Source organism: Alternaria ethzedia (genome assembly GCF_023757985.1).
Source record: "Alternaria ethzedia strain BMP 0044 chromosome Unknown scaffold_1, whole genome shotgun sequence".
Taxonomy (NCBI): Eukaryota; Fungi; Ascomycota; class Dothideomycetes; order Pleosporales; family Pleosporaceae; genus Alternaria; species Alternaria ethzedia.
The window spans coordinates 67,012-81,518 of record NW_026056194.1 but is presented as its reverse complement, the minus strand read 5'-3'; the positions used below and the strand labels follow the sequence as shown (position 1 = coordinate 81,518).

Sequence of the window (14,507 nt, the reverse complement as noted above, 5' to 3'; positions counted from 1 at the left end):
CTAAGGAATTCGGTCTCCAAGGCGACACAGACCGAATCGCATACCAACACTGGACAAGTACTCGATGAGGGATTGCCTGAAAACTGGTGGGTTCCCAAGTCAGCACGCACAAAGCGATACGGTCGGGTAACGGAACATATGCGCAGATAGGTCGCAGCATTGCCGCCAAATGGACGGGGTAAAAGGCTCGAGGCCAGTAGCCCAAAGTTTGAGAGCTCGATACCGATAAAAGTTCTGCGTGCTTTGTCATGGATGCATGGTCAAGGCGGTATTATTAGTGGCGATTTTGTAGATCAGCATCACGAATCCAAAACTCACAAGCTTCCATCAAAGCAATGGATGATAACACTCTGAGTACAAATTATGTAAGATGCATTTATGCTAGGATATGTATGTATCATTCCAAAAGAAGAAAGAGAAAGAGAAGAGAAGAAGAAGAAGAAGCGTCAAGCGACGAACGATATCATCATGGTCGTAACCAAACAAAAAGAGAAAACACCGATCCCCCGACCATCCATAAAATGCAGAAACAACAAACAGAAAAAGAAAAAGGTATAACACGGTTACCCCATCTTTCACCTATCAAACACCGCCGTTGCATGCATGCCGTTACTCATCCCGATAGAACTTCTTGAAGATCAAATGCAAAAACAGATTAACGTTGACTCTGGCGACACCGTCGCCGGCAGCCGCGCCACCCCGCGCACCTTCGCCGAAGAGATTCATAAATTGGTGGTTGTCGAATTGCGCTTGGAGGAGGCCGTCCAGAGGCACCTCGGCGAAAGCACCGGGGATCATCATGGAGCCCTGGGAACCTTGGATCTCGAAGATACCTGTTTGATTGCTGGAGATGGTGATGTCCATGCGGTCCCATTGTCGCTCGTGGTATCCAGACCAGGAGATGAGGATGCCCTTCTCGGCCAGGTTGCGGGCGGAGTATTTGAAGGAGCCGAAGCGGTACTCGCGACCGCTGTTCTTTAGTTCACGCTGGTGATTGTATTGGCGGGTGAAGGGAAGGAGGAACTTCTTCTTGCCCTTCTTCGATTGCAGCGTTACCATGGCTTGTTCGATGTAGTCGTTGTAGGACTTGAGTTGCGACTCTAGGAAATGTGCCTTCTCGTCGAGTGCGGCCAATGTAGTGCGTACTCCCTCTAATTCCTTGGCGCGTTGGATACGTCTTCGGTGCTTGGTGCGGATGTCGACCGCGATGGCGTTGAGTAGGTCTTGGTAGTTGTTGGTGTGCGAGATGCGGCCTGCGCGTTGGAGTTGTACCATGTTCTCCAGACAGTATTGCTTGAGTGTGGGGTAGTCAAGATCAAGTACAGAGTTGGAGCCCATATCCTGCGTGTAAGTTGAGGCGGCAGAAGATCGGACTACGTTGCTCTGTTTCCGCGAACGATCTTTCCGCTGCGCGATGATCTCTTCACGGACGAGAGCGTCCCAGCGGTTCTCGTCATCGGGGGTAACCGGCTTGCACATGATCTCGGTGAGGTTGGCGCCGGTTTGGATGCGGATGATGTATAGCACGTAGCGCTTGGTCTCCATGAAGAGGGATTTGATTGCAGAGTCGGGGTCTAGAAAAGTCAGCAAGTGGGAACTGCAAGTGGATGAAGAACTTACCCTCTTGCTCATGGTACTTGGGGTTCAGGGTCAATGTGATTTCGCTGGAGCTGACGTGCAGAAGCTCGTTCTCGTTGTTCTTGGCGCTACCGAGCTCACGGACAATCTCACGGAGTGGATCGTCTTGAGAGGGGCATAAACTTGGTAGATCTTCGATGACGAGGTTGTGAATGGCGAATACGTCTGCGAGCTTGATGTAGAGTGTCGGCTTGGTTCTTGCAAACAGATCATTGAACTCGTCAATCTCGAACTGAGCTTCGGCGGCACGGACGTTGATCATGTTCGACCAGATATCTTGTAGGCGATCGATTGCTTCGGTGATGTAGCTGTTGAGAGGCTGCAGGTAAAGATCGTCTCCACCAAAGAGCTTCCCCCCGGCGATCTGACTGAGGACCTTGGCAACAGCTCCAAGGTTTCTGTTCATCACTGGCGACAGGCCACGATCCACCACACCCCAGTGCTGAGGTTGCAATAGAGCAGGCTGAATGTAAGCCTTCCATACCCAGTAGCCGGTGATTTGTAGAAGCTGCTCTTGCGCCTCGTAGGGGAACTTCAAGCGTAGTTCTTCGAACATCTGCTGTGCGATGTACCTTACACCATATGGCATCCGGTGGAGTACCTCTTCGAACATCGTAAAGTACTGATCAGCAACATCGCGAAGATCTTGCAGGTTGTGAATGAAAGTACCACGTGTCTCGGGGTCCTTGAGTGCTACATCTCGCGACACATTCGGGTCGCGACGACTACTTTGGCCGGTACGGAGCTCCTCGTTGTTGATGGCGGAACGATAGATTTGCATCGGGTCGCTCTCCAGGTCCAGGTGCTCGTTCTCAATGATATTCTCACGAATGACAGTTCCAAGGACATCTTTGAGGAACTTTCGGTCGCGCGGTGACCGGACGTAGTTGGCGAACAATTTGGACCAGAAGAAGTTGCCACGAAGGTACTCATGGAGGTTCGCACAGCCCTCAATCTCCTCCTTTAGCGATCTTGTGAGCAGCTTCAACAGCCAATACTCTTCTCTGCGTTTCTGGGCCAAACCAAACATACTCATGGTCAGCTGCTCGATGCGCTTGATGTCACCCTCCGCGAGATTTTGTTCACGAACGCGCCTGAAGAGTCTCGCCATGTACTGAGGCTGCGTCTGCAGAACAAAGAAAAGCTCCTGATACTGCTCCAGCTTCCGGCGCGAGTTCTTGTTGAGCGCTTTGAGATCGAAGGGGTCCTTTGACGAAATGTCCTTGCTGCTGAGCAGTGTGCCGACGTTGCCGCCGAAGTGCTTCTGGTGCTTGACGACCTCGTCAAGGGTGATCTTGTTCTTCACGAGAAGCGCGATCTTGATGTCCAGTTGATCGACGTACTGCTCGGCGAGCTCGTTCTGGCGCACATGCTGTACTACAGTCTTACGAAGACGCTCGAATTCTGACATTCCGTTAGTAAGACATTACTATAGTAATCAAAGAGCGACCTACCAATCTCCTCATCAAAGTCGATGTCGTTGTCGTTAAGAAGATGCACAAAGTTCTTGACAGTCGACACTGGAGGGTTTGTGCCACTGGTCAAGCTCTTGTAGGCTTCACCTTGTTGACGACCACGGATGAAGCTCTGCACTTTGATGACCTTCTCCATATTCTCCTTGTAGAACTGCTGCTTCTCTGCAAACTTATGGCGGATCATCAAACCGCGCGCCAGGGTCTGTAGTTCGACAATCGCATCTTCGTGCTCTTCCACTTGACCAAGCTGCATACCGATTTGCATCCTGAGCAGCATGCCACGTGCCACGGCTTGAAGATCGACGGTTTCGGGCTCTTGAGCATTGAGCTCGCAAAGAGTCTCGTAGGTCCGTTGGCGTTGCATGAAGCCTCGGCAAGCCGATTGGAGGTCTAGAATGGTGGGTTCTTGCGCCTGAAGTGCCTTGAGATCAGAAAAGTGCTTCTGTCGCGAAAGGAAACCGCGAATGTGTGACTGAAGCGAAAGAACGTTGTCTTCTTGTTCGTGCAGAAGCGTGAGGATCTCAGTGATCTCTGCACGCATGATGCCACCCCTTGCGACAGCTTGTAAATCGGTAATCTGAGGTACTTCGGCTTGAAGCGCCTCGTGGATCTGCCTGACAGAGTTTCTCAAGACATTGGCGCGAACTTGGGACTGAAGACCAGACCAATTGACATTCGTGCTTACCAGCTTTTTCTGCATTGCGGCGTCCTTCTTCCTAGCAAGAAGACCTCGGGCAGTTGACTGCAACATTGTAATCATAGATTCGTGTTGACGAAGACCTTCCTGATCGGCACGCAGTGACTGGCGGACACGCATTGCTCTTGCGACGGCTTGGAGTTGCGCGACCTCAGGTTCATTCTGTTGTAGCTCAGCCCATTCCTGATCGACTTGCTGGCGTAGAAGAGCGCCACGAATCATAGCCTGCACATGCATAACGGATGGTTCGGTATCGCGGGTTTGTTCGTATCGGTCGGACACACGTAGTCGTTCGAGTGCTCCTCGGATGGCTGCTTGGAATTGCCGTATGCCGTGTTCGTGTCGCTCGATCTTCGATTTGGTGTACTGAACTTGCGCTCTGGCCTTGCGCCCACGGAACAGGTTCTGCACCTTCAAGACCTGGGCCTCGTTGGCGTGCCAAAATTGTTCTTCACCCTGGAGCCGTGATCGGACCAGGAATCCTCTCGCTGCACCTTGCAGAGTAACTGCGAAACGGCGCATGTCCATGCGGTAGGTGGAGATTTGTCGAGCCCAGTCGCCACGGATGCGTGCCTGCAAATCCACGATGAGGTGCTCATGGTCCCAGAGCTCCTGCATCACCATTCCGAGGCGGATTCGGACGAGAGCACCGCGCATCTGAGCCTGGAGATCTAGTATGATGTCCTCGTTCTCTCCAAGCTCGCGGTCAATGCGGTCTTCCTCAGATTCCACTGGTTCTGGTTCTGGCTCCGGTTCCGGCTCGACTTGGAAGTTGGCTTGCATGCCTGAGAAGTTGGGCATACTAACCCCAGACTTGTCCAGACCTTTTTGTGTAGCCTCCAACTCGTGGTCCTCGAACTGGAGTTTACCGACTAGATTGCCAATTCGGAAGTCGACAATGCCTTTTCGGAACAGAAGCCATGAGAGCGCGTGGATGCAGTAGATGACCTTGGGCACGTTCTTCTTCTCGTAGAGATCGACCAGTTCGAAGCGGAAGAGATCGGGGAGTTCGACTTCAGACAGGAACTTGAAGAAGTGCGCGTAGTTGTTGGAGTGCCGGTACTGTAGCTTCGGGTCGCGGAATATGCGCAGCGGTTGTCCTTTGATTGACTGAACAATCTCTGCTAGTGTTATGCCGTTTCGCAGTGCCTCCTCCAATTCAACAACAGGCGGGAGGTCCGTCTCGATGATGTCTTCCATCCACTCCTTGGCTTCTCCGATATGACAGAGGTATTCGTAGGCCTGCAAGAACTGGCGCTGTTGGTCCATCCAATTCCGACTTGACCAAGTGGACGCCGTCTTTTGTGGTGTTTCTAGCCGCTGCAACCTTCTCCGTCCGTTGAGACCAACAACCTGCTGCTCCGGGGACTTGATGGCGAAGTCCTCATCGCTTCCAGCCTCGGCGAACTTGGATAGAGTTCGCAGATGTCCCGTGGATGACTTCTGGAAGCTCTTAAGTTCCGGTCGTTCCAGGTGAGTTGACAGCGGTCGGGACGAGTGATCGCGTGTGGGCGCGCGTACGGAGTCGTTTCGTGATACTGCTAGCGACAGCGGGCGCGGTTTGGCTGTCGGCGAGGTGGAGCCATCGTACGGGGCGTAGAGGTTTTCGACACTATGTGATCGCAGGTGGCTGGAGCTTCGGGTCGGGCTAGCACTCGCGGGGCGCAGGAGCTTCTCTGGCGATGGCGGATTCGAGAATGTTGCGGGGCGTAGGAGCTTTTCGGGCGATGGCGGGTAGACGGGCGTCGTCGGTCGCATGTACTTGTCAGGTGACGATGGGCTTTGCTTCTCGGGCGAGGGCGGGTTCGAAGGTGCCTGCTGCAGCGGTCGCAGCGCTTTCCGCATGCTCATGAACGTGTCTGAAGGGTCTGTCTCGCCCGAGCCGAAGTAGTCCTCTGTGCGCGGGCGCGAGAGGGCAGTCGCCTCGCTGAGCCCGCGCCGGTGCGACAGCGAGCCGAAGCCGCTGGAGGCATTGCTCGACTGCGTGCTTGAGCGGCTCGGCGGGTACTGGTTCGAGTGGTTGGAGGAGCCATTGGATGCGGTCGATGTCTGGCGGAGCGGGGAGGGCGATGTTGCCGAGTGGCCTGGTCTCGAGCGTGGGGCAGTCAGGTAACTCATGGCGAGCGCGACAGTCGAGGGCGTTACTGCGACCCAGTCCTACACCGCATGCGTCGTACAGGACAAAGGAAGATGGTGATGGCGTTGAGTCGGGGCTCAAGAGACCGTCATGGAGGCCCGCGATAATTACAAGAGATATGGATGCGCCTGCCGCCGAAAACAAAAATCGGGAACGAGATCAAGCGACAGTCTAAAGCCCTGCGACCAAGCGCGCACTTTTACTCTGCACGGGCGAAGAGGAATGGGAATCGGGAAAGGGAAATTGGGTATAGTAGATGAAAGGCAGCGGCGTTGAAACTGGAAGCGGACGTGTGTCGTCCAAGCTTTTGCGGATGTTTACTCAGGCTGCGAGGGCTTGCCGGCCTGTTGTCGCGCCAACCACCCCAAGAAATCCATCCATCTCCAGCCGCGAAAATCATCCATCCCGACTCCCGTCACACGGACCGGGAATCCCTCAAAACAACATCCTAGTGCTGCATCACTGTCCATCTACCGTGTTTGTTGCTGCTGAATCGCCATGTCTGGACGAGCCGACCACTTCACTTCACCATCATGTCCGGATCCATCGACCATCCCGGAAGCCCAGGTACGCGTCGCGGCCATGATGCCTGAATTGCAGGGCGACAAGGACGTCGGCGCCATCAACGGCGACAGCCTTACTACAGCTCGCACGGTGAGCTATCGCGTCCTGAACCTGAACCTTAGCCTAGCGCACCCCTTGGACGCGTCCAATTATCGACTCGTCGACCTGTCACTATAAGGGAGCTCCCAGCCGGTACCGTGCAAGTCCAAACGTCGCGCCCACCACGTGAGTGTGCTAGCGAGGTAAGAATGGACTGCACTAGATGCTATTGCTAATGAGAACGTCGTACCTTACCAAAAGACTGACGACTGCGACTATTATTGACATGTCCAGCATATGTTGATATGTGTCTTTCGCGCATACAGTGTACAGCAGTATATGTCGCCTGCAGTACTGCCTGCACATCGATCCCCGTTCGGACGCGTCGTCGTCGCGCTAAAAGGCGGGGTCACCTGAAGCACGCGGCTTGGCGAAGGAGCCCACAGAAATTCTTTCCGCGCCGCCAGTTTCTTCCAACTTTTTTCTTCTTGGGAAAGCCCTCAACTTTCCCCGGCCAGAGTCTTTTGCTGAGCACGACGGCCTGTTTCCTTCCGTGATACCCCTCTTACCCTTCTCAAGTCCCCGAGAAGTTTCTTTTCTACCCATCATGCCCATCTCCAACGGTGACGCCATGACCAACACGGCCGCCGACGCCTTGGACTACACCAAGGCTCTTGAGATCCTCAAGAACGAGTACCCCGAGCGCGATGGCATCGACATCAAGACGCTCATCGACTCCAAGAAGAACGGTGGTCTCACCTACAATGACTTCCTCATGCTTCCTGGCTACATTGGCTTCCCTGCCGCCGAGGTCGCCCTCGACACCCCAATCACAAAGCGCATTTCTCTCAAGACGCCCTTTGTCTCCTCGCCCATGGACACTGTCACCGAGCACAACATGGCCATCCACATTGCCCTTCTTGGAGGTCTCGGTGTGATCCACCACAACTGCTCTCAGGACGACCAGGCCGAGATGGTCCGCAAGGTCAAGCGCTTCGAGAACGGCTTCATCCTGGACCCCGTCGTCATCTCTCCCAACACGACAGTCGGAGAGGCCAAGGCACTGAAGGAGAGGTGGGGCTTCGGTGGTTTCCCAGTCACTGGTAAGTCAGACTCTACACTCTTATACCCGTGTTTGCTTTATGATGATTACCTTTTCAATTTAACTTTCGTTCATCCGCAACGATTCCGTCGTACTGTGGAGAAAATGTATCTGAATTGCCTCACAAACGCTACGCTTTGTCAATTTTGTCTAGACACATTCGCTGACAGTTGACTGAAGAGAACGGCACCCTCCGCTCCAAGCTCGTCGGTATCATTACCCCCCGAGACATCCAGTTCCACGACAAGCTGGACGACCCGGTCACCGCAGTCATGTCCACGGACCTCGTAACCGCCCGCCACGGTGTTGAGCTCAAGGAAGCCAACGACATTCTGAACAAGTCCAAGAAGGGAAAGCTTCCCATCGTGGATGAGAGCTTCAACCTGATTGCGCTCCTGTCTCGCTCCGACTTGATGAAGAACCTCAACTTCCCGCTTGCGTCCAAGCTCCCACACTCAAAGCAGCTGATCGCCGCGGCTGCCATCGGTACCCGACCAGAGGACAAGATCCGTCTGCAGAAGCTCGTCGATGCCGGTCTCGACATCGTCATCCTCGACAGCAGTCAGGGAAACAGCATGTACCAGATCGAGATGATCAAGTACATCAAGGAGAAGTACTCTCAGCTCGACGTGATTGGCGGAAACGTCGTCACTCGCGAGCAGGCTGCTGGCCTCATTGCCGCTGGTGTTGACGGTCTCCGTATCGGCATGGGTAGCGGAAGTGCTTGCATTACACAAGAAGTCATGGCTGTCGGAAGGCCACAGGCCACTTCGGTCTACAATGTCACCTCTTTCGCATCGCGCTTCGGCGTGCCTTGCATTGCGGATGGTGGTATCCAGAACGTAGGACACATCGTCAAGGGTCTTGCCATGGGTGCATCAGCCGTCATGATGGGAGGTCTCCTCGCCGGTACCACTGAGTCTCCTGGTGAGTACTTTGTCAGCCGCGATGGTCAGCTCGTCAAGGCCTACCGTGGTATGGGCAGTATCGCCGCCATGGAGGACAAGAAGGCCGGTGCTGGCGCTGCCGACTCCAAGGCCAGCAACGCTGGTACCGCCCGCTACTTCTCTGAGGGTGACCGTGTTCTGGTTGCCCAAGGTGTGTCTGGATCCGTCCAGGACCGTGGCTCGATCACCAAGTTCGTGCCCTACCTCATGGCTGGTGTTCAGCACTCGCTCCAGGATATTGGCATCAAGAGCCTTACCGAGCTTCACGAGGGTGTTGCCAACGGCACCGTCAGGTTCGAGTTGCGCACTGCCAGTGCACAGGCTGAGGGCAACGTGCACGGTCTGCACAGCTTCGACAAGAAGCTCTACTCATAGACGATCGAAGATGATAAACGGAATGCATTGGGAGGGCGTTAGTGGGTGGTTGGCTGGGTTGCTAGGTTCCCTCGTCAGACATGCGACACGAAGACGATTTATGTTCTTATTTTGGAGCAATGGATAGGCCAAAAGCAATGATACCACGAACTATGTTCATTTACGATCAAATTCGAGAAAATGTCTTCTGTTGGGTGACGCGAAGCGCTGCCGAACTTCTGGCGTGTCGACTCTTGGGCACCCTGTCACTGATCGAGCTACTTCCTAACCTCGGCACCTCCCCGCGCATCAACACCAACCACATGCAAGCCATCATGACGCGCCGACCGCCATTGTCGGCTCCTTTTGTCGCCGGATATGCCAAAGCTGAGTTCCACTGCTCTCCTCCTGGCTAAAGGTAGATCGACTGCGTTACGCTCTTGTTGCTCTCCACGCCCCGTCGCCGCAAGCTCATCGTACTCCATACTGCAGGTGAAGCCCGGTGCGCGATCGTCGGCGTCACTACGAGCTGTCCCACATCTGGAGCCTGCTCAACTCTCCAAGACCGGCTTCCAAAAGCGCAACATGTCTTCGCCCGCAGACCACAAGCCGTCGAAGCAGGCGTCCAAGGCACCACAGGTCCCACGGCCTAGCTCGAGGTATGCGATTATCACCATGTCGACCAATATCGAGATGCTAACACGTGTAGCGTCCTTCTCATCTCCCCTACGAATCAGGTCCTTCTCCTCCATCGCGTGTCGAAAGCCTCGAGTTTCGCATCTGCCCATGTCTTCCCCGGCGGCGCCCTTTCTAAAACCCACGACGGCGAGATCCCCGACGAAGACCACCCAGGAAGACATCAAGATGGGCCCGCGTATCGTATGGCAGCCGTACGGGAGACTTTCGAGGAATGCGGCATCTTACTCGCCAAGAGCAAAAAGACCGGGAAGCTGTTCACCGAGATAAGCGACGAAGAACGAGAACAAGGCCGAAGAGACGTACACGGTGGAAAGGTCAAGTTTGGAGACTTGTTGGAGAAATGGGGCGCACTTCCTGATACCGAAGCTCTGATTCCGTTCACCCGCTGGGTAACGCCTCCCAACGTGCCCAAACGCTTTACTACGCAGATGTACATCTACTTCCTGCCCCTTGGTTCTGTATCGCCGACGAAACACGCCGCGCCTAAGGGTACACCACCGTCTTCGGGACTGGAAGAAGAGGACGAGATTGTTATACCTAAGCCAACACACGATGGTGGCATCGAGCACACCGCTGCTCGCTTCCTGCCGCCCAACAAATGGATTGACCTGGCGCGGCAAAACAGGATTATCCTCTTCCCACCACAATTCTTGCTTACCTTGCTGCTCGCTCCGTACTTAGCATCAAGTGTCACATCACCCTCGTCGCCCACACCTAGCCTGGCGGAGCTACAACTCGAGCGCGAGAAATGTCTTGACTTCCTACAAAAGCCGCGCATGTACGACGGGAAGCCTGAAGTGTCTTTTGCTGAAGCTTGCATATCTCCACTTGCTCTGGGCAAAGGAGAGTACGGGCAGGCTGGGCAGGATGGGGTTGGCGGCGTGGATAAGAACACTGCTGTCTTAGTGCTTGATCGGCCGGGGAAAGAGGTTGAAAGCCAGGGACAGGGGAGAGCGGGACTCAGGGAATGGGTTGTTACAACGAAGTTCAAGAAGGAAGGGCCACGGGATGTGGATGTTCGGAGGAGGGAGGAGGTGTTGGGGAACAAGATACAGGGGAAGCTATAGAGTTGTTGGCTACAAGACAGATAACTTGCTCGATCCTAGGTTTCAGGTCGATTCCCGGGCGTCGAGCGAGTTTAAGATTTCATGTGTGTCTTCTTCACTGTTCACCTGCGCAGTTTGTTCCATGCCAGGGTAGTACAATACGTTACGTGCGTAGAGTAGATGCAAGAGGGGTTGCCAGTCTGTGATTAATGATATCGGAGTAACCCCAGGTGCTCAGCTTCCGATCATCCCATCCGGCCAATCTCGGCTATGCACCAAAAGCGAATACCGAAAAGTCGCATCATCGACGTCGCCAGCAACCTCCAGGGCTAGATCTACTCCACCCAACACACTAAACCCCACATTCGTCATTATTAATGCCAGCTCCACATATTCGCGTTTGTGATGTCGGACGACTGACGGTGGAATGTTCAGGATCATGTTGTTTGGATATAAAGATGCTTGGGAGCCCCGCCTCGTTCCGGGGGTTATCTTTACCTACATAACTTAACGGCACATTGTGTCCTTTATCTATCTTAATTCATCTACACATTTTAAAAAGGACTTGTAAAAGAAAGAGTTATCACAATGAAGGAAGCACAAGTAGCAAAAGACCTTTCGGTCACCATCAAGGATGTCGCTGTCCCCGAGCCACAAGCCAATCAGGTCGTCATCAAGGTCGTCTACTCGGGTAGTAACCCCAAAGACTGGTATGTCTACTTCCAAGTCCCCGTTATACCTAAGCACTTGCACGATATAGTATTCACGTGACCTCACTCTCACTCCCATATCTCTCCTTTCAGTCCATCACCCACTGACGCATCTTGCAGGAAAATCCCTGCCTACGACATGAAGCCCAACTTCAACACCGGCGACGACATCGCCGGATACGTCCACAGCGTCGGTGCCAACGTCTACGAGTTCAAGCCCGGAGACCGGGTTGCTTCCTTCCACGAGATGATGACACCGGGTGGTTCCTTCGCTGAGTACGCAGTAGGCTGGGCCCACACCACCTTCCACATCCCATCTTCTGTTACTTTCGAGCAAGCAGCGACCCTGCCCCTTGCTGCCATGACTGCAGCCATTGGACTGCACCAACGCATGCATTTGCCCGACCCGTGGACTCCGGCGCAAGAACCCACGCCCTTAGTTGTGTACGGTGGTGCGAGTGCAGTCGGCGCATACGCGATTAAACTAGCACAGCGCGCAAACATCCACCCCATCATCGCTGTAGCAGGAAGAGGAGAGAAGTTTGTCGAGGGACTCATCGACCGCTCAAAGGGCGACACGATTGTCGATTACCGAAAGGGAGATGACGCGGTCGTCAAGGGCATCAAGGACGCACTCAAGGGACAGAAACTGCATTACGCATATGACGCTGTTTCTGAGCACAACTCCTACACAAACATTGTGCAGGTGCTAGAGCCCACGGGAAAGATCACATTGGTTCTGCCGGGTAAGACGTATGAAGGTATTCCAGAGACTGTGCAGCAGAGCCAGACAATGGTGGGCTCGGCGCACAAGGAAGATGCGGATTATGCGTTCATCATGTTCCGGTATATGGCGAGAGGCTTGGCGGAAGGCTGGTTCAAGCCGCATCCGCATGAGGTTATTCCTGGTGGCTTGGAGGGAGTGGAGACGGGTATGAAGAATCTGAGGGATGGCAAGGCCAGTGGAGTCAAGTATGTCTTCAAGATTGGAGATGAGAAATAGAAGTTGTAAGGATGAATATATGGTAGCGATGCAATGAAACCTAGGAGATGGTGGATGTCATCATCTATCCAACACAGTTGAGCATAGGAGATGATCTTGAAGCGTTGTAAATGATGCTGGGCGTACAGCCTACAAGATAGCCGGGGAGTCTCATTCTACGTGCAATATGTATGCTAGGAGTATCTCAACTAGGATTACAGTTACAAAACAAGTAGTATGGTAGGCTTTAAGGAATACAGGCTTATTGTCCTTGTTATAAAGTAAGTACGTATAGACTAGAGCAGACTACATGGACTTATAGGCTAAGATTCTATTAGGCACAACAGTTGTTGTTGCTGCCACGCCCACTAATGTTCCTCCTTGTTAGTAACTTCGACGAGGATGTATCAGACAGCGTCGATCATGGTGACGTCCTCCTTTGTCTCGACGTCCCCTGCCTGTGGCAGCACAGACGATACTTTGTTGACGACGTTGATGATGCGACTTTTCGGTTTTGGCGTTTGGTGCATATTCAAGATAGGCTGGCCGGATTGAATGATCACAAGCTGGGGTTCCCCGAGATCATGAATTTCAACACTCACGTTTGACGTTATTATACGAAATGAATTGTTGACATAATTATACGCAAAGGGAATGGTTTTGGCACATGGCGGGGCACACTATAAGGAAAACTCTATGGTAACCATGCAACGGACACCAACCAAAGTTCTCCCACAAGACCTCGCCATCTTCTCTCTTGTAGCAGGTCATGCTAAACACTGGTTTTGGATCCCTTCCAGACCATAGCTCTTTCTGCACGCCGCTCCAATCTTGCATCATGATGTTCGACAACGAGCTCTTCAACTGAAGCGTTGCGATCTGGGCCTGGTTCTGATCCAATTGAAACTTTGCTCGGATGATGTCGCGGACTTCCGCAACGGTTGCTGTCGGCCTGATCGTTATCGGGAGTTCAAGTATGATGTTGTCTATCAGCCCGGTTTCTGTTAAGAATCCCGTGAGCTCTCGTTGCCTAGGTAAAAGGGACGTTGTCTTCCAATATACCTGGACCTCCAGGTCCGGCTTGGGCGGCTCGGATGGACTTGCTGCTTGATCTGGAGCTGGAGCAGTCTCTTGTGTGGCTTCCGTTGCCCGCATCCAGTGCGGGAGATTGGCATCGACAAAATGGACCTCGGCGTCCCAATTTCCAGTCCCAAACCTTGTGTTCCATACCGTGGGGCTCAAAGACCGGTTTAGATACATCAGGACATTGAAGACGCGACTGTACGGTTCTAGGTCGCTCTCACCGTACTCGGTGTGCGGGCCGAAGCTCTTCACACTTACGTTCGATCGGTCAAACTCGGGTACTTCCTGTCCTGTCAGGGTCTTGAACGCGCTCATGGCCCTGTTCTCCTGCTCTTGGTCGAACGGTCGTTGCCCAGAAGCAGCCTGCTCAATCTGCCTTCGCATCTGTGCGCATGCTAGAGCCATTCGTTGACAGGCGTGAATATCGTCGTTCTGCACTGGGTATACGTCGATGGGGCTTGCCTCCGACTCCATTTGCTCCTTACAGTCACGGATGTATTCTAGGACGTGGTTTTGGCGCACTTGGATCTTTCCGCGGTCGGTGAAAGCATTGACGTAGCTGTTCAGCACTAGACTGGACAAGACGAACTTCCGAAACTCGTCCCTGCGGCCGAACATGGCGTAGGAGCCGACCTGGCCTTCGACCCTGTGGACTTTGATGAACTCTTTCGGTTCTTTCCCAGGAGTGAGGACTTTTTCGTTGCCATCGTCCTTGCGGTTCCGAGCAATCTTGACCCTCTTGGCTTGCTTGCTAGAGCTTGTGCCCTTGGGAGTCGTGACCTTCTTCTTAGCAGCGGCGGTGGGGCGGCGCGTGCTCTTTGGGGTTACCGGCTTCGGTGGCATGTTGGCTATGTTGGTGTCAGTGGGCTGAGCGATAAGAACCGGTTTTCGCTTACCTGTCGATGTTGTCGGCGCAGCGAGCTTCGTATGGGACAACCCTTGGAAGTCTCCAGTCAGTGGTGATCGTGGCTTTATTGCCAGACGGATGGGCTCTTGAGAGTGGGAGGCGTTGGATAGTACGGTCGATGCTCAAC

General features: G+C 53.6%; 5 protein-coding genes across 5 annotated transcripts; 3 read left to right on the top strand and 2 right to left on the bottom strand.

Moving 5' to 3' along the window:
• Positions 1–609: 609 nt before the first annotated feature.
• On the bottom strand, positions 610–5,928 carry J4E87_000025 (uncharacterized protein; the record flags this gene model as incomplete). Its single annotated transcript, XM_049371685.1, has 3 exons — positions 610–1,574; positions 1,621–3,042; positions 3,093–5,928. 3 exons carry the CDS (start codon positions 5,926–5,928, stop codon positions 610–612), a joined length of 5,223 nt encoding a protein of 1,740 aa, XP_049237819.1.
• A 1,229-nt stretch (positions 5,929–7,157) lies between these two features.
• J4E87_000024 (uncharacterized protein) lies at positions 7,158–8,974 on the top strand (the record flags this gene model as incomplete). Its single annotated transcript, XM_049371684.1, has 2 exons — positions 7,158–7,653; positions 7,833–8,974. 2 exons carry the CDS (start codon positions 7,158–7,160, stop codon positions 8,972–8,974), a joined length of 1,638 nt encoding a protein of 545 aa, XP_049237818.1.
• A 564-nt stretch (positions 8,975–9,538) lies between these two features.
• Positions 9,539–10,719, top strand: J4E87_000023 (uncharacterized protein; the record flags this gene model as incomplete). The annotated part of the gene is made up of 2 exons (XM_049371683.1): positions 9,539–9,612; positions 9,663–10,719. The coding sequence occupies 2 exons, from the start codon at positions 9,539–9,541 to the stop codon at positions 10,717–10,719; spliced, it is 1,131 nt and encodes a 376-aa protein (XP_049237817.1).
• A 567-nt stretch (positions 10,720–11,286) lies between these two features.
• Positions 11,287–12,411, top strand: J4E87_000022 (uncharacterized protein; the record flags this gene model as incomplete). The annotated part of the gene is made up of 2 exons (XM_049371682.1): positions 11,287–11,408; positions 11,529–12,411. The coding sequence occupies 2 exons, from the start codon at positions 11,287–11,289 to the stop codon at positions 12,409–12,411; spliced, it is 1,005 nt and encodes a 334-aa protein (XP_049237816.1).
• A 386-nt stretch (positions 12,412–12,797) lies between these two features.
• Positions 12,798–14,316, bottom strand: J4E87_000021 (uncharacterized protein; the record flags this gene model as incomplete). The annotated part of the gene is made up of 2 exons (XM_049371681.1): positions 12,798–12,844; positions 13,113–14,316. 2 exons carry the CDS (start codon positions 14,314–14,316, stop codon positions 12,798–12,800), a joined length of 1,251 nt encoding a protein of 416 aa, XP_049237815.1.
• Positions 14,317–14,507: the final 191 nt, after the last annotated feature.